At 50.5% G+C, this 22,675-nt stretch overlaps 10 protein-coding genes across 10 annotated transcripts; 4 read left to right on the top strand and 6 right to left on the bottom strand.

Annotated features, from left to right (window-relative positions):
* Window positions 1-254: 254 nt before the first annotated feature.
* On the bottom strand, window positions 255-575 carry ASPSYDRAFT_87219 (uncharacterized protein; the record flags this gene model as incomplete). The annotated part of the gene is made up of 1 exon (XM_040851802.1): window positions 255-575. The coding sequence occupies one exon, from the start codon at window positions 573-575 to the stop codon at window positions 255-257; it is 321 nt and encodes a 106-aa protein (XP_040704446.1).
* A 480-nt stretch (window positions 576-1,055) lies between these two features.
* ASPSYDRAFT_751091 (uncharacterized protein) lies at window positions 1,056-1,974 on the top strand. Its single transcript, XM_040850788.1, has one exon. It carries the CDS (start codon window positions 1,337-1,339, stop codon window positions 1,802-1,804), a length of 468 nt encoding a protein of 155 aa, XP_040704445.1. The 5' UTR covers window positions 1,056-1,336; the 3' UTR covers window positions 1,805-1,974.
* Window positions 1,975-2,689: 715 nt separating this feature from the next.
* Window positions 2,690-4,271, top strand: ASPSYDRAFT_750360 (putative serine--tRNA ligase DIA4). Its single transcript, XM_040850786.1, has one exon. It carries the CDS (start codon window positions 2,760-2,762, stop codon window positions 4,233-4,235), a length of 1,476 nt encoding a protein of 491 aa, XP_040704444.1. The 5' UTR covers window positions 2,690-2,759; the 3' UTR covers window positions 4,236-4,271.
* A 37-nt stretch (window positions 4,272-4,308) lies between these two features.
* ASPSYDRAFT_29166 (uncharacterized protein) lies at window positions 4,309-5,274 on the bottom strand (the record flags this gene model as incomplete). Its single annotated transcript, XM_040844602.1, has 1 exon — window positions 4,309-5,274. One exon carries the CDS (start codon window positions 5,272-5,274, stop codon window positions 4,309-4,311), a length of 966 nt encoding a protein of 321 aa, XP_040704443.1.
* Window positions 5,275-5,838: 564 nt separating this feature from the next.
* ASPSYDRAFT_87216 (uncharacterized protein) lies at window positions 5,839-7,589 on the bottom strand (the record flags this gene model as incomplete). Its single annotated transcript, XM_040851801.1, has 2 exons — window positions 5,839-7,011; window positions 7,065-7,589. 2 exons carry the CDS (start codon window positions 7,587-7,589, stop codon window positions 5,839-5,841), a joined length of 1,698 nt encoding a protein of 565 aa, XP_040704442.1.
* A 522-nt stretch (window positions 7,590-8,111) lies between these two features.
* Window positions 8,112-10,483, top strand: ASPSYDRAFT_42409 (Zn(II)2Cys6 transcription factor). Its single transcript, XM_040846456.1, has 3 exons — window positions 8,112-8,784; window positions 8,844-9,378; window positions 9,441-10,483. The coding sequence occupies exons 1-3, from the start codon at window positions 8,343-8,345 to the stop codon at window positions 10,369-10,371; spliced, it is 1,908 nt and encodes a 635-aa protein (XP_040704441.1). The 5' UTR covers window positions 8,112-8,342; the 3' UTR covers window positions 10,372-10,483.
* Window positions 10,484-11,394: 911 nt separating this feature from the next.
* On the bottom strand, window positions 11,395-13,898 carry ASPSYDRAFT_146537 (PDPK1 family serine/threonine-protein kinase; the record flags this gene model as incomplete). The annotated part of the gene is made up of 2 exons (XM_040841632.1): window positions 11,395-11,745; window positions 11,808-13,898. 2 exons carry the CDS (start codon window positions 13,896-13,898, stop codon window positions 11,395-11,397), a joined length of 2,442 nt encoding a protein of 813 aa, XP_040704440.1.
* Window positions 13,899-15,510: 1,612 nt separating this feature from the next.
* On the top strand, window positions 15,511-17,098 carry ASPSYDRAFT_42406 (uncharacterized protein). The gene is made up of 4 exons (XM_040846455.1): window positions 15,511-15,651; window positions 15,714-16,252; window positions 16,329-16,532; window positions 16,598-17,098. Exons 2-4 carry the CDS (start codon window positions 15,863-15,865, stop codon window positions 16,688-16,690), a joined length of 687 nt encoding a protein of 228 aa, XP_040704439.1. The 5' UTR covers window positions 15,511-15,651; window positions 15,714-15,862; the 3' UTR covers window positions 16,691-17,098.
* Window positions 17,099-17,697: 599 nt separating this feature from the next.
* ASPSYDRAFT_146830 (protoporphyrinogen/coproporphyrinogen oxidase) lies at window positions 17,698-19,628 on the bottom strand (the record flags this gene model as incomplete). Its single annotated transcript, XM_040841654.1, has 6 exons — window positions 17,698-18,288; window positions 18,346-18,771; window positions 18,843-19,193; window positions 19,267-19,347; window positions 19,406-19,475; window positions 19,546-19,628. The coding sequence occupies 6 exons, from the start codon at window positions 19,626-19,628 to the stop codon at window positions 17,698-17,700; spliced, it is 1,602 nt and encodes a 533-aa protein (XP_040704438.1).
* A 780-nt stretch (window positions 19,629-20,408) lies between these two features.
* Window positions 20,409-21,441, bottom strand: ASPSYDRAFT_749761 (uncharacterized protein). The gene is made up of 2 exons (XM_040850784.1): window positions 20,500-21,441; window positions 20,409-20,448 (listed from the first exon to the last, which is right to left on the bottom strand). Exon 1 carries the CDS (start codon window positions 21,244-21,246, stop codon window positions 20,518-20,520), a length of 729 nt encoding a protein of 242 aa, XP_040704437.1. The 5' UTR covers window positions 21,247-21,441; the 3' UTR covers window positions 20,409-20,448; window positions 20,500-20,517.
* Window positions 21,442-22,675: the final 1,234 nt, after the last annotated feature.

Raw genomic sequence — 22,675 nt, 5'->3', positions numbered from 1 at the left:
ACAAGATGACCAGGAGGCAGATGGAAAGAGATCACGGCATTGTATTCTCAAAATATAACAGGAGTGAAGGCAGAGACCCGAGCGAGGAAGAAGCCTTCAGAAATAAATCCATGCGGGACTGTTAATTCTAAATCTAAATGAGGGAAAAAAAAAAAGGTAAATCAAAAAAGGCGAACGCCAATGATGCGATGCGCTGCGATGCGATACCACCCTATAGGTTGAAGCCCGGATTGCTGTTGTCCTCCGCTCCCTGATCACCTGTTGCTTTTGGTTGCGAGCTCTTCCAAATTTTTATACCGCCACTCGTACTGAGAGAGCTGCTTCTTCTCCCCCGGAGACAGACTCTTGCCTTTGTCCGTCATATCCTTCTCCACCTGCTTCAGCATCTCCCAGCGCTTGATAATTCTGGCCTGGTGTTCGGAGATGGACACGAGATTAGTGTCGTTTGAGGCAAGTCGGCTGTCTATTGTAGCATGATAAGATAGCTTTGCTCGAAAGAGGGCCATGTCGGATTCATCATATATAAGGCCTTGCGGCTCGGGAAGGGCTGCCTTGTGGGAGGATTTGGAGGGCATTTCCGGTATATGTATAGCTGCGAGCAACCTCGAACTCTAGCAAAAGATTGGTTTGTATGCCTTCAGGCCGATGGTGACTATTCTGTCGTCTAGATGTTTGGAGCTGATTCGACGGTTCCGAAACGGGATCAGGGCTTGCGATGGAAACAATTGGTGTCCACGATGAAGAAACAAGACAGGTTATGGTATGGGAAAGACCTTTGAAGACTTACAAAATGTTCAGAAAGGGTTGTATCTCTCTTTTCTAGGACTTGAGGAGGGCCGGTTTATATCATCTCCTGTGTCTAATGACAGCAATCAGGGTGATACCAAAAAGAGCGCCCAATGCAACTGGTGCCAGAGACATGACGAACCGAGTGCAATCACCTTTCCTTCACCGTATGTGTTGGTCTGCCAATCCGTTTCCGGGCCGTTTGTGCCAATCGTGTTGTGGCTCGTGCGAAAGCAAGTCTCTTCTGGATAGGGACAGCCTCGTTTGTTTCCAAACTGTGACACCATTATGACAATGCCGGCGCAACCTTGAAGTCGGTCTGGAGATTGTTCAATTGAGCTGTTTGGGATCTGCCGGCAGAGAGACGAGTCGGTGAGAATTTATTATCTGTGAGAAGAAACGGAGCAGGGTATGGGCAGACATCAGACACCAAGAGGGCGGATCCTCTTTCGATGCGGCATTCTGTGTATCTTGAGCAGGGCACAAACGCACATGAGATTTGCCGAACATCTGACAGACAAAATGCAGACATGCCCGAGGCCATCTGCCCATGCGATTTGTTCGTTACACACGCAGGATTGGACCCGAGAAAAACAACGGAATTAGAATCGAGCTTTGTCTATGTGTCTCCCAAAAGTCGATACGGAATCAGCTCGGCCAGCCGGTAAAGGCCCGCTTGTTAAGTGTCCTGGGAGGAGATGGCAGCTATGAACGAAGAAAGGCGCACATTTCCCGTCTGCTGTCGGTCACAAACAGACGGGGACCATGTGCCAGAAGTTTCCGTGTGAGATACAGCTTATTTGAGCACCACGGAGGGACGCATTTTCTTGACCACCACCTCGAAATTCCCCCATTCGTGGACCGTTTCCGAGCACTGCACGTAGCCGCTGGGTACGTTGGTGTATTACCGTTGCTACGCGAAGGTGTCACCACAGTTAGACATTCCATTCGCATACCAAGAAGCCATGCGTGGGCGTCTATGATTCTCAGAGAACTGAAAAGAAGCATAGAAGTCTGAAGGTCTGATCGCCTAGGTGACCGACAACTTTTTGGAAATGGTTTGTTGCTATCTGCTACTATATGGTACATAGCTACGGCGCCACCATGTCCCCATCCGTTGTTAGGGCGGCGGTACCCATCCTTTTCATCTCGTTCCTAGCGAATGTAATTAGGTATCTCACTGGTCCCCTCTACATAAACCATGCATTTCCCCTGGGCCGATTGAAAATCCACTGGAGTCCCTGGATTAACCCCCCCCTTTTCTTTCATTTTATATTTCTTTCAATCTGCAGACGCATCCAGGGGTTTAGAAGAAGGAGGGCTGTAAACCCAGTCACCCGATTGGAGCTTCAGATCGATGCCTAAGATCTTCTCAGGGCTCCGGAATCAGACCAGGGCCTGTCTGGAAGTGGCTAGTGTACTGGTCTTGACTCGCGTACATATCATCCAGTTACGGTGGATACGGGAAAGATTAGTGTTGGCAAATAATCAAGGCCTATGGGGGTGGTTACTATAGTTATTCGACCATGTCCCACCAAACTAAAGTACCTAGCCTGCGTCCCTGGAATATGGACAAATCTGAGATCTCCAGTATTCTGTTTCCCGTTACGCAGATAAAATTTGATCAAGTGGGATGTGTCTGCAAAATGGATGGGGGAAAGTGATAGACTCAGCTTCAGTTGATCTTCGTCGTTTGCATTATAAATGGCTCAAAATGCATAGGTGTACTTCTTCAGGCGCAATTGTAGTGGCGAAAGTCAAGGACCGACAGAAGATCACATAGATAAGGACGTTGAGAATCGAAAGCGTATCATTACAATCTTGTACTGAAACGATATTACATTCTAAGTCGCCGAGCCTCACGTGTAAAATGCGGTGTATAACGGCAGAATCCGCTGATTTCCCCGATCAATTTCCTGGATAGCTTCAACTCGACTCAATTGGGCCCAATTTGTGATAAATCAAGGGCCAAGATGCGTCCCCTTCCGCAAAGAGTATGCATTTACTGCAAACTGTCTCGTCGCTCCTTCGCGTCCGCCGTGCGCCCGCCAACGGCTCCTAAACCCACCCCCGATGTCAAACATGTCCGTCAGAATCCCGAACTCTATGCGCAGAACTGCCGCGATCGAAATTACCCTGCGCATGCGGATTACCCTTCGACGATACAACAGCTCTCTGAAGAACTCCGCCAGATTGATCAACAGCTCATGCCATCTCGTTCTCGAATAAAAGCACTTGAGAAAACAATTGGGAGACTTCAGAATCCGGCCACCGACCCGAAAGAAAAAGAGCAGGAGCCAGCTCTTCGGGGCGAGGCTCAGCAATTGAAAGACGAATCTCTCACACTGACAAACCGGAAGACTTCCTGCAATGAACAAATTCATGAACTTGCCCTTTCCCTACCGAACCTTTCCTCTTCTCATACGCCTATCGGCTCGGAGCCAACCCTCATCGAATACCTCAATTTCAACCCTCAATCGCCGCCCTCTTGGGTCCACCAGTCTGACCCCTCGCGCTCCCATGTCGCCATCGGTTCTGCGCTTGGTCTTATTGACTTTTCTAGTGCTGCTACTACTACCGGCTGGGGCTGGTACTTCCTCACTGGCGAGGGAGCCATCCTAGAACAAGCCCTAATTCAATATTCTTTGTCTGTTGCCCGCCGCCACGGCTGGGTTCCGGTTTCACCGCCGTCGATTGTCTACTCGTACGTTGCCGATGCTTGCGGTTTCCAACCTCGCGATCAAAACAGTGAGCAACAAATATGGGCTATCGAGCAAGCGGAGAAGGATAAAGCAAAGCCCCAGCGGTCTCTCGCCGCTACAGCCGAGATTCCTCTAGCTGCTATGCACGCCGGCCGTGATCTCGATGCGTCTAGTCTACCACTCAAGCTAGTGGGTCCCAGCCGCTGCTATCGCGCTGAAGCGGGTTCCCGAGGCGTGGATACAAAGGGTCTATACCGCGTCCACGAATTCACCAAGGTTGAAATGTTTGGCTGGGCAGATAATACCCCTGCTTCATCTTCACCGACGTCAAATGATCTCTTTGGTGATCTTTTGACAGTACAGAAAGAGATTCTAACTTCTCTCCAACTTCCCTGTCGCGTCCTTGAGATGCCAACCTCAGATCTCGGAGCCAGCGCCACCCGCAAGCGTGATATTGAGGCACTATTCCCGTCCCGTATGCGTGGCGATGACCTTGAGGGCGGATGGGGAGAGGTCACCTCGGCATCCATCTGCACAGATTATCAATCCCGGCGATTGGGAACTCGTGTGCGCGGAAATACAGCGAAAGAGTCTCGCTTCCCACACACTGTTAACGGAACCGCGATGGCAGTTCCGAGAGTGCTGGCCGCGATTCTAGAGAATGGGTGGGATCCTGAACGCAAGGTAGTTGTCATTCCCGAAGTTTTGCGACCTTGGATGGGAGGGCAAGAGGTTATTGGGAAGTAAACCCGTATACCAGTAAACACTCTTGCTCTTATTGTATACTATATCTATGTACCTATTATTCCCAATATTAGCTCTAGCGACTCTCGTTCCCAGCCTCTTCAAGAAGCTTGCTCGCCCTTTCACTCTCCAAATCTCTACACAAGAAGTAGTAATCCTTCCACCACTCAAAGGCAGTGCTATACTCAGGCATATATGCCCGCAGCAAGGTCTTCCACTCTCTATCCTCCGGACTATCCGCAATCACAGTACCAACGTACTCCCACCAAACTGGGAAGTATCCAGCCCTCTCCCAATCAATGATACCAGTAAGGGAACCATCCTTAACCATAATATTGACGTCCGACAAATCCCCATGCGTAAACGTATACGGCCCCGCAGCCGGTAACCGGTTCCGAAGCCGTACCCTCGCTGCCTCAGGGACACCCATCAACAAGCCCTGTGACATCGCTGCCCAAAGCTCGTCGTCTGAGCCTAATGGGCCCTGCGGCCAAAGCACGTCAGAAGTCCTACTATGCTTCTCCTGCTTCTCCACATCTTGCCCGTGCTCTTCATTCTGCATGAATAAAAAGCAGCATTGGATCGGGTCCCCACCAATCGCCTCCAATTTTGGCGACGTCAAGCCCCTCAGTTGCTGCAGGTACTCTGCCGTCTGTCTCGCTATATTGGCTCTTCCGGCCGCAGTAAGCTTCGGCCACGCCTCGTGGAGTGTTTCGCCAGGTATTCGTCTCGTCAACAAGAAAGTGCGCGGGGTATTCCCTCGTCTTTCTTCCCTTTCAATATCATATTCTTCTTCTTCCCAAGTATCAATAAGGACAGGGACGGGGATGGTTGTGTTGTCGCGGACGAATTGGAGGTTGCGGACTTCGTAAGTTGGGGAACCAGGGCCTCGATCTTTCAGAATGAGTGCTGAGCCCAGAGCCCAGGCGGCGCGATTGCCCGCGTCGTGGATGATCTTGACGTGGCTCTTGTAGCCGCAGTGGTTTTGGCGCTCTTGGGTCCAGTTACATGCTGTGCAGGGGGTTGAGACGGGTTCAGACATGGTTGGTAGTAAATAATCCAAGACAAACGATGACTTGTTTGGCTATCAAGGGTACAGGGTACTTGTACCTGACTTGGGGGTTAAGGGAGGAAGTGAAGGAACTGACCCCTGCTTTGTTTTCGCCTTGCCGGTGCGTTGGTTGCCTTGCTGTTACACCGCGCTTAGGCGGCAGAGCGGCCTGCAGCTACAGAACCAGCAGATTTGCCTAAAGTGCGACTGCTACGGTTGTTCAATATGTGGTTGAGCGCTGGCGGTTGACAAGGCATTCAAGTGTTCTGTACATTATCTCTGACCTGCTAAACGGTACTGTAAGGTCCCAATATAGTGAGAACTGCCGAAATCGTAGACTTAATTGTACAGCAGGGTGAGAGCTGGCCACACTTCATCAAACTGGCATAAAAACACGTCAATAAATTGGAGCAGGAGATGTGATGATCATAATAGAGAATATATACTATGGCCAACGAAGTAAATTCATATAAAGGTGTCATAAAATCGTGATGAGTAAAAAGTTATGGAATGCTGGGGTATCGAGCATTGTCATTTCGGTCGTTCGGTCGTAAATCATTCCCAAGGGATATCGTCATCCTCAACCCTGACACATGTCAAATATGGAACGGTGTCGCTAAATTCGCCCCCCTTCAGATCCAATTCAAGAAAATTTCGCATGAGAGGTTTGACGATCTCACGGGCCAGCCGTTTGATTTCGTCCATTTTGCGCTCAAATCGTTTAAGTACTTCGCGTGTGTACAAAGACTCTGAAGACGCTGTGGGGTGGACCTTGAGGAACTTCTTGAGCTCCTCATGCGCGAGGTAGCCTTGCGTCGAGGACGATCCAATGAGCCGATAGACGCGAGCGGACGAGACTGCTGCCGTGGCTGGCGATGTGCTGTCTGTCGGTCGGGATGCAGAGACAGTCGTTGGTGTCGCTGCAGTTGCTGCGCGGCTAGTATTGGTGTGGTTTGTAGGGTGCGCGCTATTCTTGAGGATTGGAGCAGGTGGTGGGGTGGTGCTGTCAACAAGCCATTGTCGGAAAAGGGAAACAGCAAGCCAGTCCAAGTAGGCGTTCTGGGGAGTGACACGCTCTCCCCGGGAAGTAGTTAGGGTAAGGCGCAGAAGTTTGGAGTCAATGCGAGCTTTAAGGTCCTCGAGGTCCTCGAATTTGTCCTCGATAATATCCAGTGCAAGAGGGGGGAGCGGGGAATAGGATCCGCTGCGGAGGTGAGGTTGTCCAGCCGGCCATTGGCCGACGACATGAATGAGGGCCTCGGAAAATATGACACGACTTCGCGCAAGGTATCCTAGCTTGAGATAGCTTGGCGGGTATTTTGCAATTTGTTTGAAGAGTCGGGAGCCGAAGCCCAAAAGGTGATGGTCCACGCGGGGACCAGTGACGGGTAAGGCATCATACATATCCGCCAGGGCTAGAAGGGCCTTGCATTCTGCATATGCAGTAGCGATGTTGATTGTGTTAAGTACTGGCGAATGATTATAGAACAACCGAAAAAGGTTGTCATAATCACGGAGTATGGGATCCATCGATCTTTCATTGGACGGGTTCGTGTTTGCTGCAGCCGCGGCTACCGCACTCGACCTATGTGGCAGCTGGGTAACAGACTGCAGATGCGCCAAGTTGGCCATGGAGCGAGCGAATCCTGTATGATTGCTTGACGGTTTTGTCATTGGCTTTGCATACGGTCCGAACTCGCTAGCGATGGTACCAGAAGCACTAGGAGGCTAGATTATTGTAAGCTGGTGTCAAACTGACATGCTCAAGGGCAAATACATACCTTCTGGACCAATATGGGTTCCTCATCCTCTGCCTTGTTTTCCCAATCTAGTTCGAATCGCCATCTCTTTTTCTCGGGCGATAATTGAGTGAAGCCAGCGTCGGACTGCGCCAGAGTAGAACCGTTGGAGAGAGATGAGGCATCTTCGCTGATTCTCGACAAGGTGCCCGAGTCCGGGTTGTTATTGGGTTGCCGCCCCATCGCAGTTTGTCTAGACCATTCCTCCTGAGTACTAGTCTCAAAGAAACCTGAGCATTGCGCCAGAATGAGCCGGTGCAAGAGGTACCGGTTCTCCTGGCGACCGGCGCGAACCACTAATTCAACGTCGCCGGTATGGGTAAAGATCGGAAAGTCATTTTGAGGCTGATGAGTATGTCCCCCGTGGTGGGAACGACTCGATCGATGTCGGCGACTGTGATGAGAATAACGCGACACGGACGATGGGGCGCTTTGCGCGGGCATGGAGCGATCGAGTACTTGGGCCTGGGAAACCATTTCAGACGCCGTTGTGGACTTCGCTGGCATCGTAATATAGCGCGCGGTGATCAAGCACCAGAAGCCGTGCTGTGTACGTCATTCAAACAGACGTAGCACACACAGTAATGTAGAGGATGGGAGAGAAGGGCGCTGGGTGTCCGCCAGAGAGGCAAGAAGACAGGGAGGCGAACTCAACAGCGGCAGATCAAAACTATAGTTGCCATTAGTAACTGCTCGATAAATAATCACGGAATGGAAATGAAAGGCAACACAGGCACTCAGGAAGATAACTTACGAAGCGGATGTCTCCGAGGTTCCAGCTAAAGAAGAACCATGGTTCGTTTCAGGAGAAGAAACATGGTTGTTGACTTCTTGTTGCGATGGTGAGAACGACTCGGCTTCGGTCACGAGATCGGCGGGTGGCGGTATCAGTACAGGGACCCTATGTAACGTATCGTAACCGCCCCGTCATGTGAAGATAAGCTTTCTTTCTCTTATCACTGCCCCACACGTGATTTGCTTGTCTGTGGCGGCCAAGTGCCGACTTGCGCCGAGTGCTGACCGACCGCTCTGGCTGATTCTGGATTTCACTGCTCTGACTCGTCCTTTCATTGCTGTTTCTCATGGCTGCAACTCCTCTCTTCATGGTCATCTGGCGTCCCCTCTTCTAACAGCGATCCCAGCGAACGAAACGTCCTATTCCTTCTGCAGCCCTCTTTCCCCAAGGATGGCGAGTGGTGTCATGCTCGGATACTATGGTCCAAAAGTTTCCGTGAAATCCATCTATGCTGGCACAACGCCATGAGCAAGGGCTGCTATACCTGCCGTCGCCGCCGCATCATTTGCGATAATGGACTCCCCACGTGTCGGAAGTGTCGGGATGCGGGGAAAGAATGTCTGGGGTATCAAAAACCACTCGTTTGGGTCAAGGGTGGAGTGGCTAGTCGGGGTAAGATGATGGGTCGCAGCTTTGGCGATGTCAAACAAGAAGCTCCTGATGCCCGTGAGCATCATGCTGGACTTATTCAATGCGCTGCTGCCGCAGCCAGTCTGCCCGGCGGGGTAGACTCTTCTCTTTCGAATAACCCACAATATCCTCCCGGCAGTGACGACGTAGCATCGGCGCAGAATACTTCTCGGGGGACTATTGCGCCTGCAAATTCCGTGCTTCCAACACCATCGGTGCTTGTGGACCCATTATTTCAAGATTGTAGTCGACTTTCCAGGTTTTATATCAACCATTGTACGTTGATCGCCTTAAGCCCATTAAGCTGTCTTATCTAACCCATTCCTGCTCTGTAGTCCATCAGAATCTTGCGGGATATCTGTCACTATATTCCGATGTCAGGAACCCATTCCGCGACCTCATCCCACTGGTTAGCAATTCTCCCGTCATTTCTCATTCGCTCGCGGCCATGGGTGCATTGCATTATGTTATTTTGGCAAACGGAGATTCTTCGCCCATGCCGTGGTCTGGAGAGACTTTATCAACCATCGATAAGCCCTCCCCGACAGATAACTCAGGACCGGCCGAACTAAGCTCTTTGTCTCGGCGTTCGTCTCCCAGGATTTACGAGCAGTTCCTAGGGTTCAAACATCGCGCACTACAACAGTTGTCACGGGACATATCCGATCCCGTTTTGCGAAACGACAACAAGACGTTAACAGCGATAATGGTTTTTGCCTTGATGGACGCCATCGAATCTGGGCATGGGGCATGGAAATATCACCTGGAAGGCGCTAAAAAACTATTGCAAAGTCGCGAGCACGACAGGCCAAGTAAAACGCAAACAATACTTAACTGGCTCGATGATTTTGCTGCCGATGGATGCTTAGTGTGAGTATCTCTTATGTTTATAGTATATCTCGCAACAAAGTTTCATTAACCTTGAGTTTCAGAATTCAGCTAATGGGCGCTACTTTGGCCCGACCTGGCACTCTATCGAAGCCCTTTTACTGTTCTGATATGGGTGCTTCTGTCTTAAAACGTTTAGAAGAAACCTCATGGGTCGGCTGTCCCGCCTATCTACTAGAAGTTGTTTTCTTCGTCCACGCGTTCTTTGACCTTGATCTCAGCAATGACCCAAGCTCGCAGTCACGGACCGTTTTCCCGTCTGGACATCTCCCAGAGGGCTCAAATCCGCTCCAATGCCCTGAGAGCCTACCCAAACACATTCAGGCGTTTGACCCTGTTGCGTGGGCAGAGTCTCTCCAAAGTTATCATTTCCTTCCAGACCTTTCCATGCGGATTACCCTCGCTACTATTTACAAGGCAGCTGTCTATCTGTACGCCACCAGGGTTCTTTCTCGCCCTCGACCCGGGGCCACATCTATTTCGACCACTATTGGCTTGCCTCCAGACCATGCGGAGGTCTCGACATTCTTAATTAGCCAACTTTCCCTTATTCCCCCCTCCGATTTGCACTTCAAATGTCTCATATGGCCCTCCTTCATTGCCGGTGCCGAATGTAGAGACCCTGCTCAACGCCCAGTTATGCTCGAGATTCTCCGCAAGTTGTATTTTCATCTCATAAGCGTCAACGTCCGCAACGCTGCGTGGGTCTTGACCATGATGTGGCGCAAACGCGATCTCAAACGCGGAGAGAAATCCAAGTTCCGTGCAGATCTGGACAAGGATAGCATTGACTCTCTGGTTGCTACCTCCAGATCACCTTCTATCGCCACTACCCCTACCACAATCACGGGAGCGGTCACTACTCCCTCCACTACGACTCCAATAAGCCCTGGTGATGAATTTAATTGCGATGATGACGACTTTGACTGGGTTCAGGAGTTAGATGATTCCAGGATCGATTGGTTGTTTATCTAATGAGATATGGTTGTCTATATTTGGGTTTTACAACCCTTTTTGTTCATAATAATATCCTCGCAGTGTAAATATGATGAAATCTATTATTTATTATTGTTATGCTATTTTTCTCCATCCAACTTCCAACCCTAAACTCCTGTTATGTCTAGTAAATTGGCAGAAATGTTGCTTGGGGTTAAAGTTGCATGTGCAGATTCACAAGATATTCGTAAGCAAACATCTACAGCTTTATTCGATTATTGGCAACCAAAGGATAGAATAGAAGTCACATAATAATATATATATCTGGGCGGTAGAGAAAAGAGTAGTACATGGTAGTATGGAAGAGACTACAGGACAGACCAAATGCGAAAGACTAAGACAACACGTCAGGTAAGGGATATAAACGTGCATAGGTACTCCATCCATCTAAATGCAGCAAGCAATGTCTCGACAGCGAAACTGGGAAATTGATGAAAAAAAGAGCAGGAAAATGTGTATGGAAGGACATGGTTGAAAAAAAACGAAAAAGAACTCGCTCATGATTGTAAGATGCAAGACTAGGTAAATAGCGCTGAAGACTAAATCGCGTCACAAATGGGGATCCTTCAAGTTATAGATGCAAAATCAAGCACACAAAGGAAATGGTGGCGCTCGGTTCGAGTTCGTAATATGTAACCCGCCAATATCAACGAGTTTGGTGGAATATGCTTTCAGGGAGGGTAATCTGCGATTGGAGAACAATACAGTGTGCGTGGATAGGAACGTATGGGGGCGATTCATGGCCGCCCATAACCGCCCACCAGAAAACACACAGGCTCATACCAGAGTTAGCACTGCATTGAGATATGTAACAAAGGGGGTTCATGTATATTTCAAAGAAATGGCGAGATTGGGAGACTGCGACCCTGCGCCGTAACCATCGCGACACCAAGAAATAAAGGAAGCAAGAAAATGAATAGATGTGCAAGAGCTAGTCAATAAAGTGGAAATCAGAACCAATGGGGATATCGTTGATGAAAACATTCAAGACACAATGGCGTTCTAAAAGACCGCAGCAAGACCGTTCTTGGAATGGCGTCGGCTGAAACGCTTCTTCCCTTTGACTGAGTCGGAATCATTTCCTTGATGCTTGACGAGGGTAGCTCGTCCTTGTGGCGGTGCTGCTTCATGGGGGGGTTCCGCAGCTCGGTCTAGAGTATTAGCGTGGCTTGAAAACCCAGAGGACAGATCACGGAATGCGTCATCCCCAGAATATGGCCCGTTATTTTGTTGAGCTAGAGCCATCTCTCGAGCTCGATCGAGGGTATCCAACCACTCCTGCGTAGTTAAAGCGGTTGTGCCCGCACTGCTTGATGACGGTTTGGGATCCTCGAAAACGAAGTGTTTCTCGCGCTACAGGTGCGTCTGTTAGTAAAAGAAAATAGATTCCCTGGTGGAAAAGGGAGGATTCTCACCGTATCCACAATCCAACATGACACCCCTTTAGCGTCGGTAGATGTGCGATAATGCGTCCCCGGGGCAAGCAGAGACAACTCCATCTTGGCCTTTTTCTCATCGCCGCCAGCAGCAGCCATAATGATTCGACCAGATGACGTGATCATGACCAATCGTTGCCGTTTCTTAGTTGTGCTACCCCCAAAAAATCTCGAGAATTTCCTTGGAGCTTCATAATCACCATGTCTAGAGACAGGGCTATGAGAGGCCGGAGAAGACAAGACAACTAGGTTCCCCAACTTCAGGATCCTTTCGTTGTTTTTTGTTAACACTGGGGACCACTCGATGTCAAGCTGACTGGGGGCGGGCAATTCAGTGATCAACCTGGGCACTACACGGGAGCTCGTGTTTGAAGGTGCCGTGTTGATGCTCGGGGGGAAGCTGTCTCCGTCAGAACCCCCATTAAGTTTAATAGGTTCACGTGGCGGAGGACTATAAGCTTTCAGGCGGGGCGCTTTTTGTTTCCATAGGTCTACACCCCAAGTTATACCCTGGAAGAACTCATGGTTCTTAATGTGTTCAATCGGCAGACGGCGAGCGGGGTCAAGAACGAGGAGACGCTCGACGAGATCGCGAGCGACACTGGGGAAGCTCAGAGGAAACTCGTACTCTAACGCAACAATTTTTTGGAACGTCTGGTACTCATTTCCGGCTTTGAAGGGTGGCCGCCCAGCCAGAAGCTGGTAAATGATACAACCAAAGGCCCACAGATCGCTCGCCTTGCAAGCATTTTTGTCCGTTAACAATTCGGGGCTAACGTACTCAGCCGTACCAACAAAGGAGCTGGCACGCTCTTCCTCAGGTATATCCGAGTCAAGCGACGGAATCCCGCTTGTGTTCTGAGAGCCTTGACGGCTCTTCAGTATCTTCGCCGTGCCAAAATCAGTGACTTTGACATGCATCTGGCTGTCAAGCAGAACATTTTCCGGCTTCAGGTCTCTGTGGATGACACCGCGCTTGTGCATGTAGTCAATCGCGTCTAATATTTGAGCGCCATAGAACTTCGTGCACTCTTCGTCGAATGTTGTCATTCGCTTCAAGACGCCTAACAATTCTCCTCCTTTGCAAAGGTCCAGGACAAAGTATAACGAGCGTTCATCCTGGAATGTGTAGTATAATCGGACGACGCCGGGATGATCGGTGAGGCGATTCAAGGTGTCTTTTTCAATATTTACGTACTTGACCTTTTTCTCCTTGATGATGTGTCGTTTATCCAGGATCTTGATTGCATATTCTTTCAGGGTTTGACGGTCTGTTCCCAGGACGACGGTGCTATAGGACCCCTCGCCGAGTGTCTGTCCAAAGGAGAAATCTCGGACGCCCTTCTTTATATACCGCGCGACGGGCTTCCCATTAGCATCAATCTCCTGTCTCACTGTGACGGCAGCCCCACGTTCCTGCCATTCATCACTGCTAGACATTGGCCCATTTTCCATCCCATAAGGCGATCCTGACAGTTGTGGAACGCCCGCAGCCCGTGCTCGAGACGGTTGACGCATCACGGCTGCCCCATTCGCCGGTATTTGTGCCGTGTGGTAGGAGCGGTCGCTATGAGTATTATCGCGGATAGGTACCCCAGCCTGATAAGCTGAAGACCCTCCGCGAGATCCGGCGCGAGCTAAGCTTTCGGAAGCTGAAGACGCTGCAGAGTCCGTGCGAATACGATACGGACCTTCTCGAGAGGTAGTCGGGACTGGCGCGCCGCCATTGGCGAACAAAGCTGATACAGGCCGGGAGGAGCTCGAAGGCGAAGGGTGTTGCGGTTGGGAGGGGAAAGGGGGCCCGTAGTATGAACCGGGTTGCTGCTGGGCATCGGGGTGGTATGACTGGTAGGAGAGTCGGTGGTCGGCTGGGGGAAGCGACGATGTTACGCCGGCCGGCTGTTCTGTTACTGTCGGTTCATCTTTCGTGGCATTTGGCGTTGTAGACGCTAGAGGGACAGCGGTAGCAGCGGGAGTCGAGGCGTCCTCGGAAGAATGTAGTGAGGCATTATCTGGGTTTGCTATGCGTAATCCGCCCAGAGACTGGGAGAGGCTGATATCCCCATCCATGCTGGGCGCAACAATCCAAACACTCTATAAGGTAATTTTGACAGGCCAGCTCAGGGGTTAATGGTCGAACCGAAAGGGAGAGGCTATGTGGGGAGGAAGGCGGATGAAGGTGGAACGGAAGAGCTATATTGCGTGGTTTGAAGTTTAGACAGCACGACTCAGAACAAGAGATCTCTGGGTCGAAGAATGGGTGAATAGCGAAGATCAGAGAAATTTGCACGTCCCCTGCATCGATTGTAGGGACGAGGAAAGTGTAGACCGACGGACTATGGCGGCGGTCGGAGACGGGGCGGACAATGCATGATCCAGGGCAGCGCGAGAGGAGAAAGAGTCGAAGGACGAGTCCGGGGCGATAATGTACTGCAAAGACGATATACACAGGGCACAAAAGTGGCAGAAGGAAAAAAAAAAAGAAAGATAAAAGCGAGCGAGAGACGAAGCGGCTGGGCTGTGAGAGGGGGCGGAGCGAAAAAGAGAGGAAAAGGGAAATAGGGAACAGAAGTGGAGGAGTTGAGGCGGAGAGATAATTAAATCAAATAACCACCTGGAGAATCAGCCATGCTGGCTACAGGTTATTATTAGCATTAAACTACATGAAATGCAGCCTAAGCATTATTCTCAGAGTGATGCTATGGCTGAATTGCGCAGCAGCCCCCAGCTGGGTGCTTGGGCGGGTTTACTAGCATTATTATGAACCTGTTGTTATTCTTAGTTAGGCAGAGGCATTCGTCACTTCATGACTAGGCAACTCCACTGTTTGCCATTTGCAGCACCTTCTCTTGACCTTTGGTGAAGGAATAGGTGATGATGTTAAATAATATCCAATATCCTGCCACTCCAGTCTGTATAGAGTGCCAAATTGCCAGCCAGTAGGCGAACTTCACCTCCAGCATGGCCCATACAACTTCCTTTTCGGGAAATCCCGTTGCTCTTTCCCATCAAGGGGAGGAACTACAGCCATCACCAATCTGTACTGGTACCCTGTAAATTTATTCTTGGTCCTGGTCCTGTTTGTAGGACCTGTCAAATATATACGATATATACATAGAGTCTCGATAGCACTCTACGATGCTCCGATCCAAACCCACCCGCGTCGCTCTCACCGAGGACGACCTCTGTTACCACATCGACAGCATCTTCTCTCGCAACGATCAGCTCACTGAGTGGCACCGGCAGCGTACCGGCTCTGATAACAGCTACGACGGGGACGACGATGAAGATGGTCTCTTCTTGGACTCGGACGCCTTCTCTCAGGCAGAGACTCTTTTCGAGTCGGAGTGCGACGAAACTGGGCAACGGATGACCGCAGAAAGCAGTTCACGGGAGGATTTGGACCAAGGACACACCAGAGCGAGCGTTTCATCACTTCGTCACCCAGTTTCTATACGTTTCGCTACACCTGAGTTTTCGTCGTTGCGCCCAGGCGCTGATAGTGACCCTCAACCGTCTCAGGTCATTGTCAGGAACCGAAGACTGCCAGATGACTCACAACTGCGTTCCATACAGTCTGTAGCAAACCCTCGTTCACTCCCTTTACCCCTCCAATTGGCGCTGCTTTCGAGCACAGACTGGAGCAGAGTGAGGGGTGGCTTTACATCGCAATACCACGACCGCGATCCCCGCGTGCCCAGCCCAAGGCTGTCCCGGCCTGTTGAAGTTGTATTGGATACCAGTCTTGCGAGTCTCCTCTCATCGATAATTGCTCTTTCCGTCAGAATTTCTGGGCGAGAAAGTGGTGTAGGGTTGTTTGGTAGCGGCACAACGATCCCTCAGCCACAGTCTTTCGATTGTACTAACACAACACTCACTTAGAAAGCCCCGGCAAAACTTACCTGTATTCCAAAAGGCTATTCCATGATGCCTGCGTGAGCGTGGATGTAAATCCCTCTCCAGCGATCAAGCCCCACGACCCTCCTTCGAGCCATTTACCTCAAATACAATTTATACCTTCACCACCACTAGAGATGAAGTGCACCCGTCATACAATTTTGACCTCCACAGACAGAGGAGTGGATGAACTGGAGCCCAGCGGGGTTCTCACTCCTGGAGCCAATACCCAAGAATGTCTGGCTGAAACAACCCCCAATTCTGATAATGCGCCATTCCAACTCTCGTCACCTGAAGCTTCTGGGGATCGCTCAATCAAAAGGCGCTCGAGTTCATCTACTGAAGTGGTAGGTGACCTCTCAAAAACCTGCCATACAGTGGATGCGATGGACAGAAAGGTCACAAAAGAAGCCCCAGGCAAGGATTCCAAAGCCGTTGGCCACTTGGCAGACCATGACACTGTCTCGCGATCTACACAGACTGGTCTGGATCTGGAGAATGAGCGCTATGGTAGTGAAGGCATACTCGTACGTGTCCCATTTTGAGACTCCATACAACGGTTGGCAGATTAGCTCACAAACACTTTCATTTTCTGCCAAGCAGAGTAGCTTAGAAAGACAAGAAAACCTTGCTCCAGGCCAAACTGTTGAACGACGATGGCAGGATCCTTTCATCACGACAATGTTTGCAGAGCCCGGTGCTCCGGTATATGAGTATGACCCCTCGAGCCAGCTCCGCAGAGGGATGCACAGACGAGTCAGCCAACCAGTGGGCAGGGGAAGGGTAGCCCGTAATCAACGCGGGGTGGTACGTTAAATCCCAAAATAATATAAAAGCAAGTCTGATCGCTTACAAAAAAAAAAAATCAAAAGCTCGGGCAACTCCCCCATCCAACATTAGTGGATGCCGCTACTTTCCAGGAATATGTTCTTCAGTTGATCTCGGAGCTCGATCATGCACCCTGAGTTTTCAACAATGCCTCTGGGCTCTGTCGTGACAAGGCAGGATAGTGAGGCTCAATGCCCCATTGGTCGATGGTTTGGAAACAATGTCCTAGGCAATGCCCATTCAGGCTGGACACACATGTTATGATCGAAATCAGCGCTGTGTTAGGGAGTTTATTGGGATATTCGGATGATAACGGAAACTGTCCAGCGATTCTTCTTTACGATTACCATGAATTGCGTCCTTTTTATTGATTTACAGGCCTAGCGCAGGCAAGTGATCCTTGCAAAGGCCAATTATGCCATCAAACACTCAATGAATCATCAGCAATGAGAGTTATGTTGAGATAGGTGCGGTAGGCGTAAAATAATTATAGTATACTTCTTGATAATATAGTTTAATGCAGCCCTGGAGTGGGCAGTATGCCCCCGCCGACCTCCTTGCCTGCCAGCCTTAAGTATCTGCCGACGTAGCCTCTGATGGTTGCAAGCCCACGAGGGCCACGACTACCACAAGGACTCATAGATAGAATATTATCTCTTTGTATGGGTGCAAGAATAACATTGTTAAGTAAATAACCAAAGAACCAACAACAACCCTATTCCTGATCCTGAGTGTTAATCCATCCACGTGCGGACATCACTATATATATTGGAACGCTGGAGTGGCCCATCTCCAGCGAACCAACCACGATTGAACATGATGTAACGCTAAGATTCGATACCATGGGATTGGTGGCCGACGGATAAACATTTGAAAGGTTACAAAAAGGTACGTGCAATATGCTAACAATTCCCCAAGGGATCGCTTCGGAAATAGGAGGATTACAATATGAAGAAGGCCGAGAAGAGAAGAGAAAAAGAAAGCAAGTGACAAAAAGAGGCCTTCAGCCGTTAACGTTCATGATCTTTATCTAAATCCTGTATCCATCCCCCCGTTCTTCCTTTAATGGTAATCATTGAGTATTAAATTCGACATAGTTCTATAAAAAGCCATCAAGCGTTCAAGCAGAAAATTTGCATGCTTTTTACTGCTGAGCCTTGTTCTTAGCGAAGGCCTGAGCACCGTCAACCAGACGCCTCTCGGTGTTCTGTCGGCCGTTGACGAAGTCAGGGTAGTTGAGGGTGAGCTCGACAGCGCCGTTAACGATGTTGTCCACGGCCTCAACTCCGAGCATGAATGAGTGGTCCTGGTTACCGACCTCGTAGCGCCAGCTACCGAAGCGGCCACGAGACCAGATATCCAGTTCCTGCAGTCTAGGCAGGATCTGAGTAAGAGCGCCTTCACGCTCAAGAGAGGGGGTGGGGTATCCGTGGTCGAAGCGGCGGTGGTAGGTGGAGACAATCTCGTCGGTGGGCTTGAGCATCTCGGTATTGACGAGACCCTGGATGGACTCGGCAAGGAGAGTGTCGAGGTTTACGGGCTTCATTGAAGACTCAGAAACCTCCAACATGATGGACCAGTAGGGACCTTCCTGAGCATCAGTGTTGCTAGGCTTGGAGCCATCTGCAAGCTGTAGGGTGGGGAGCTTCTTAGAGGCTTCAGGCTGGTTGTGGGGAGAGTAGTTGGAGAAGATGGTGGCACGGTAGAAGGGGCAGTTGTCCTCGGGGAAGTAGAGCTACAATGACATTAGAAGAGGTGCCGATTGTTTTTTTAGACCAAACATGAGACTTACCCAGCACTTGTCGCCGATTCTCTCGGGGCGAGTACCACGGATACCAACACCGATGACGTGAGTGGAAGAGTAGAAGAGCTCCTTGGTCAGGCTGGTCAACTGCTGGTCGCCAATCTGCTCAGCGAGGAAGTCCACGGCCATGGTGGACACGAGCTTCTGGTAGCCGACAACAGTGCCATCGCCGAGAGTGACGGTCTTGTTCTTAGCGTTAACCTTCTCGACCTTGCCCTTGTCACCGAAGCGGGTGTTCTCCTTGGGGAGGGTGTTGGCAACTGCAATCCAGATACCACCGGTACCGTCGCGAGCGGGGAAACGGAAAGTAGCGTTAGGGCCCCAGTTACCAGCTGTCTTGTTCAGGATAACGTTGGTGGTCACTGCCTTGACATTAGGAGCAGCGACACGCTCACCGAGCCAAGCGCATTGCATCTGCACATCGTTCGCATGTTAGTATTTGGGCCAATTGCGAAGAATGTGAAAAAATGGCGGGGCAAACTCACCTTCTTGGTGGGCACAGCCCAGACCTTGTAGTTGTAGGGTCTCATGAAGAGATCGGCGACACCAGTACCCATCATGCGGACAATCCACTCATCGAAGTCCTTGGGCTTGGTGTTGGCCACGCGGTGTTCAATAGCGGCATCAATCATGCCGTCAATGCACTTGACCTGGTCCTCCTTGGGAAGCATGGAGATGTTGTTTTGGAAGGGGTAGGGAACCCAGAGGCCCTTCATGCGGACGTAGGAGATACGCTGGTGCTCGTACCAGTCCTCATCCTTGGGAAGGGCCTCGTTGATGCAGTCATCGAAGTACTTGTAGTGGGAGAAGATAACGTGACCACCGACATCGTAAAGCTGCAACTGTGTTAGCCCGATGGTCCTTCAAGAGCAATCTATTCTGATATAGAAGATGGGTGAATCCACGTACGAAGCCTTCGGGGGTAACATCGGTAGAGGCAAGACCACCGGGGGTCTCGTTGGAGTCGACAATCAACCACGAGGGGCCGTTCTGGAGTCGAGAGTTAGTTAGAAGCTTGTATGTGCGCAATTGAGGGGACAATCCGTACGATCTGGTTCAGACGCTTCGCGGCACCCAGACCGGTCGGGCCAGCACCAATGACGAGGACGTCAACTGAGCTGTAGTCGAGAACATGATGGTTAGCCTCGCCGTCAAACCCCTGAGATGGCATCGCAGAGAGCTCCTTACATATCGGGGTGGGTCATCCTGCCTTGTAGGATATCCTGGAAGCTGGGAACGCGGTTCAAAGTCTTGCGGGCTAGACTGAGCATAGAAGAAAGTGAAACTGCAGTTGCGCTGCAGTATTTAAGAAAAAGGCGGGAATGAGGGGAGGGGAAGAGAAAACGGTGAGGGAAGGTGGGCGGAAAGGTACAGCTGGTAATAATAATTAACCTTTTGGGGCGGCGGTCGGGAAAAGCACAAAAACGTGACGCAGCTTGCGGTGGGGAGTTTGGTCTCTCGTTTCAAATTTCGACCCCAAGTGCGAAAGACTCGCCGGCTTTTACGTTTCTCTGGAATGGAATTGCAAAATTAATTTTAAAATTAAGATATAATAGTCTGAGATCGGTTATGATGATTCGCGGCCGTTCGGCCACCCACGACGGTTGCGTTTGAGCCTTGGAAAGGGGAGTGCCGAAAAAGGGGGAGGCCAAACCAGACCCCAAGGGCCCAGGATTCTGGAGTCGCCAACTGGGTCTATGGATGTTCATCTCTGGTTTCTTCAACAGCCACGTCGTCGGTGGCCAACCATCAGCCTCTTTCCTTGCTCTGCGGCACCAGCTGCGCTTCCTCTGGGACCCTGTTGGACAGTTCCTATCTCAAGTGAAATCTGCGGTGCTGCTCTCTCTTGTCCGCGCGGGAATTATATCGGATGCGATCTTGGATGGTCCGCTCATACGGGCTATAATTGGTTCTTTAGGGTCCTGATGCTTATCGACGTATCTCGATGCAATTGCCCCTTGATAGAACATTGGAAGGGTATTGAATATTATTGATCCCAATGCGGAAACTCGCATGGTGGCTGGGAGGAATGTTCCATGTTGGCGAACCGGGGATTGTCGCCGCTTCCTTGCTTTGGACAGCAAGATCAATCTGCTTATAGTTAGTATACTGGGCAACGGCCGCTGTCAAACACATGACAACCAGCCTCATCGAACTATCTTAAGAGTCACGATTGCCCTTCATTGTTCTGCTTGCAGAGCGCCTCCTGGCTTCGAGAGGCAACGGTAAATTTCTTGCCCTACAAAATATGTTTATCCCTATTGGGTCGTTCCAAGTACAAAGAGACCCTGCTTTGAGGGTCGATTCTTGACACCCTCGAACCAATCCCAAGTCATTGCATGAGTTGTGAGACAACGGACGATTGACATATACGTGAATCATGTGGCACTTTGGTTGCTTTCTTTGACGCCTGACGGCGTACTCCGTATCTTGTAAGGATGAGATCGACGAGATGTTTGAGGTTCTGAACACATGTCCTTTGAAAGCTGAAAATGAAACCAACTGCAGTAACGAGGAGGAGGCGGATTCTTCCGTCTGTACGGAGGACAATCGGGTATGGAGTAAGGGTACGTACCCCTCCGTCACGGGCCTCACGGAGTCACGGCAACAGTTGATCAGTGCCAGTTCCCAAGGCTGATATTGGACCTTGGGCTTGGGATGTGAAGCGGCGGGCGCGGAAACACAATCCTGACTGGGGGGTCCACTGATTGTCGTTGCTATTAAGGGAAAGAGAAGGGAGATCTCCAGTAGTCTAGAAGCAAAAACTGGAAAAGATGCCGTTTTCCAGCGGGAGATGGCGAATTGGCGATAAATAATCTCCATGCCCATGAACTTTCGAAGATCGGGGATAAACAAGGAGCTGGCGATCTCTTCATCTTTCCGATACATAGATCGCCCACCTCAATCCAGAGGCGATATTAATATTGCCGTTGGATATCCCGTGAAGAATGGCAGAGATGGAGCTTGTCAAGTCCCGCGCAAACTTGGGAAGCGCGGGACCGATGTAAAGCTTGGATGACCCCTGCTCTTGCGAGAACCGTCGCCATCAAATCGAGGTGATGGCGTCAGGCCCTAGCCGTCAGATCGCTGGCGCAATCTCCACTGGACAAGGGACTGTGGCGGGGACACTATGGGACAAGTGCCCGGTGGACGCGGGTAACGGAGCACTTGGCTCCAGCGAGCTTGCGTAAGCCGCCCTGTGCTAAATAAGGCGGTGTCCATATGTTAAATGTTGATCAGCACCCGTGGACTTGCTGGCTGTCAATTTGATACACTGTGATCAATCCTGAACAGCGCGACGGTCGGCTCTCTCCTGCCGAGCCCAGGTAGATTTGGATAGACAGGAGCGCGATAGATACATCTCCTTGGAACCATCCCCAGGGTCCAGAGGCGAATCTAGGTCCTTTGGACTACGTCCTTTGACTCGTACCAACATCAAATGAAAAAGGGGTCGATGGAGGCCAACTTCACTGTGGGGACCTGGATTGACACTCGCCACGAGCGCCATGCCTATTTAGATAATAAGTCGACGACCTTGGATACCTGACCCACCCACCGTAGAAACAGGAACTGAAACACAAATTCGACAGGACAAGTGCTCAAGCAGATTTGTCTCAAGAGCGCCTCAGTGTGAGCCAATCTGTGTTGGTCCATGGGTCATCGAGATGGTGAGCGTTGGTTTTGTAACATACGTTACAGCCCTGTGGGAAACCTTTCGCTGATGGGCTTCCTGGGCTTCCTCCAGATAAGGTACCGGTCTTAATGAACCGGCGGTATGGAACAATACCATACAGCGAAACACGACACATCAGCCTGCCAGCCCTCCAGGTCTGCCAGTCCAGAGCTCGAAACAGACCTCCAGGATTCACACCAGTTGTGACCAGATGGCTCCAAAAAAAAAGTCTAATAATAACCCCCCTAAGCGGTGCATACGTAGACCGAAACCAGGGCCTCACGACTGAGTAACCAGGGCTGCAGCGTGACTGGTTCCGGCCTAAAGCCCGGAAAAGTGAATTTGAAGGAAAGTCGTCGTACGCAAGCATCAGGATTCAGTGGCATTCCCCAAAGCCAAAGCGTCTTTTCCGGCCAGTCGTGAGACGAGGAGCATATCAGTTCATCATCCTCAGCCACCTGCACTCGATCTCCCTGAAGACAGGCGTCTTCTTCCCTGGCGGTGCGGATCCCCGACCCTCTTTTGCTTTTCCATTAATCCATTCGTCTTCTCTGCTTCCAAGACTATTTTCCAACTCAGCTTTCGCAATTTCGCAGTTCCAATTCCCCCATCCCGACGAATAAAAAATAGCCCACTTCGAGAACT

Source organism: Aspergillus sydowii (assembly GCF_001890705.1).
Source record: "Aspergillus sydowii CBS 593.65 unplaced genomic scaffold ASPSYscaffold_3, whole genome shotgun sequence".
NCBI lineage: Eukaryota > Fungi > Ascomycota > Eurotiomycetes > Eurotiales > Aspergillaceae > Aspergillus > Aspergillus sydowii.
This window is presented reverse-complemented; position numbering and strand designations above follow the sequence as displayed.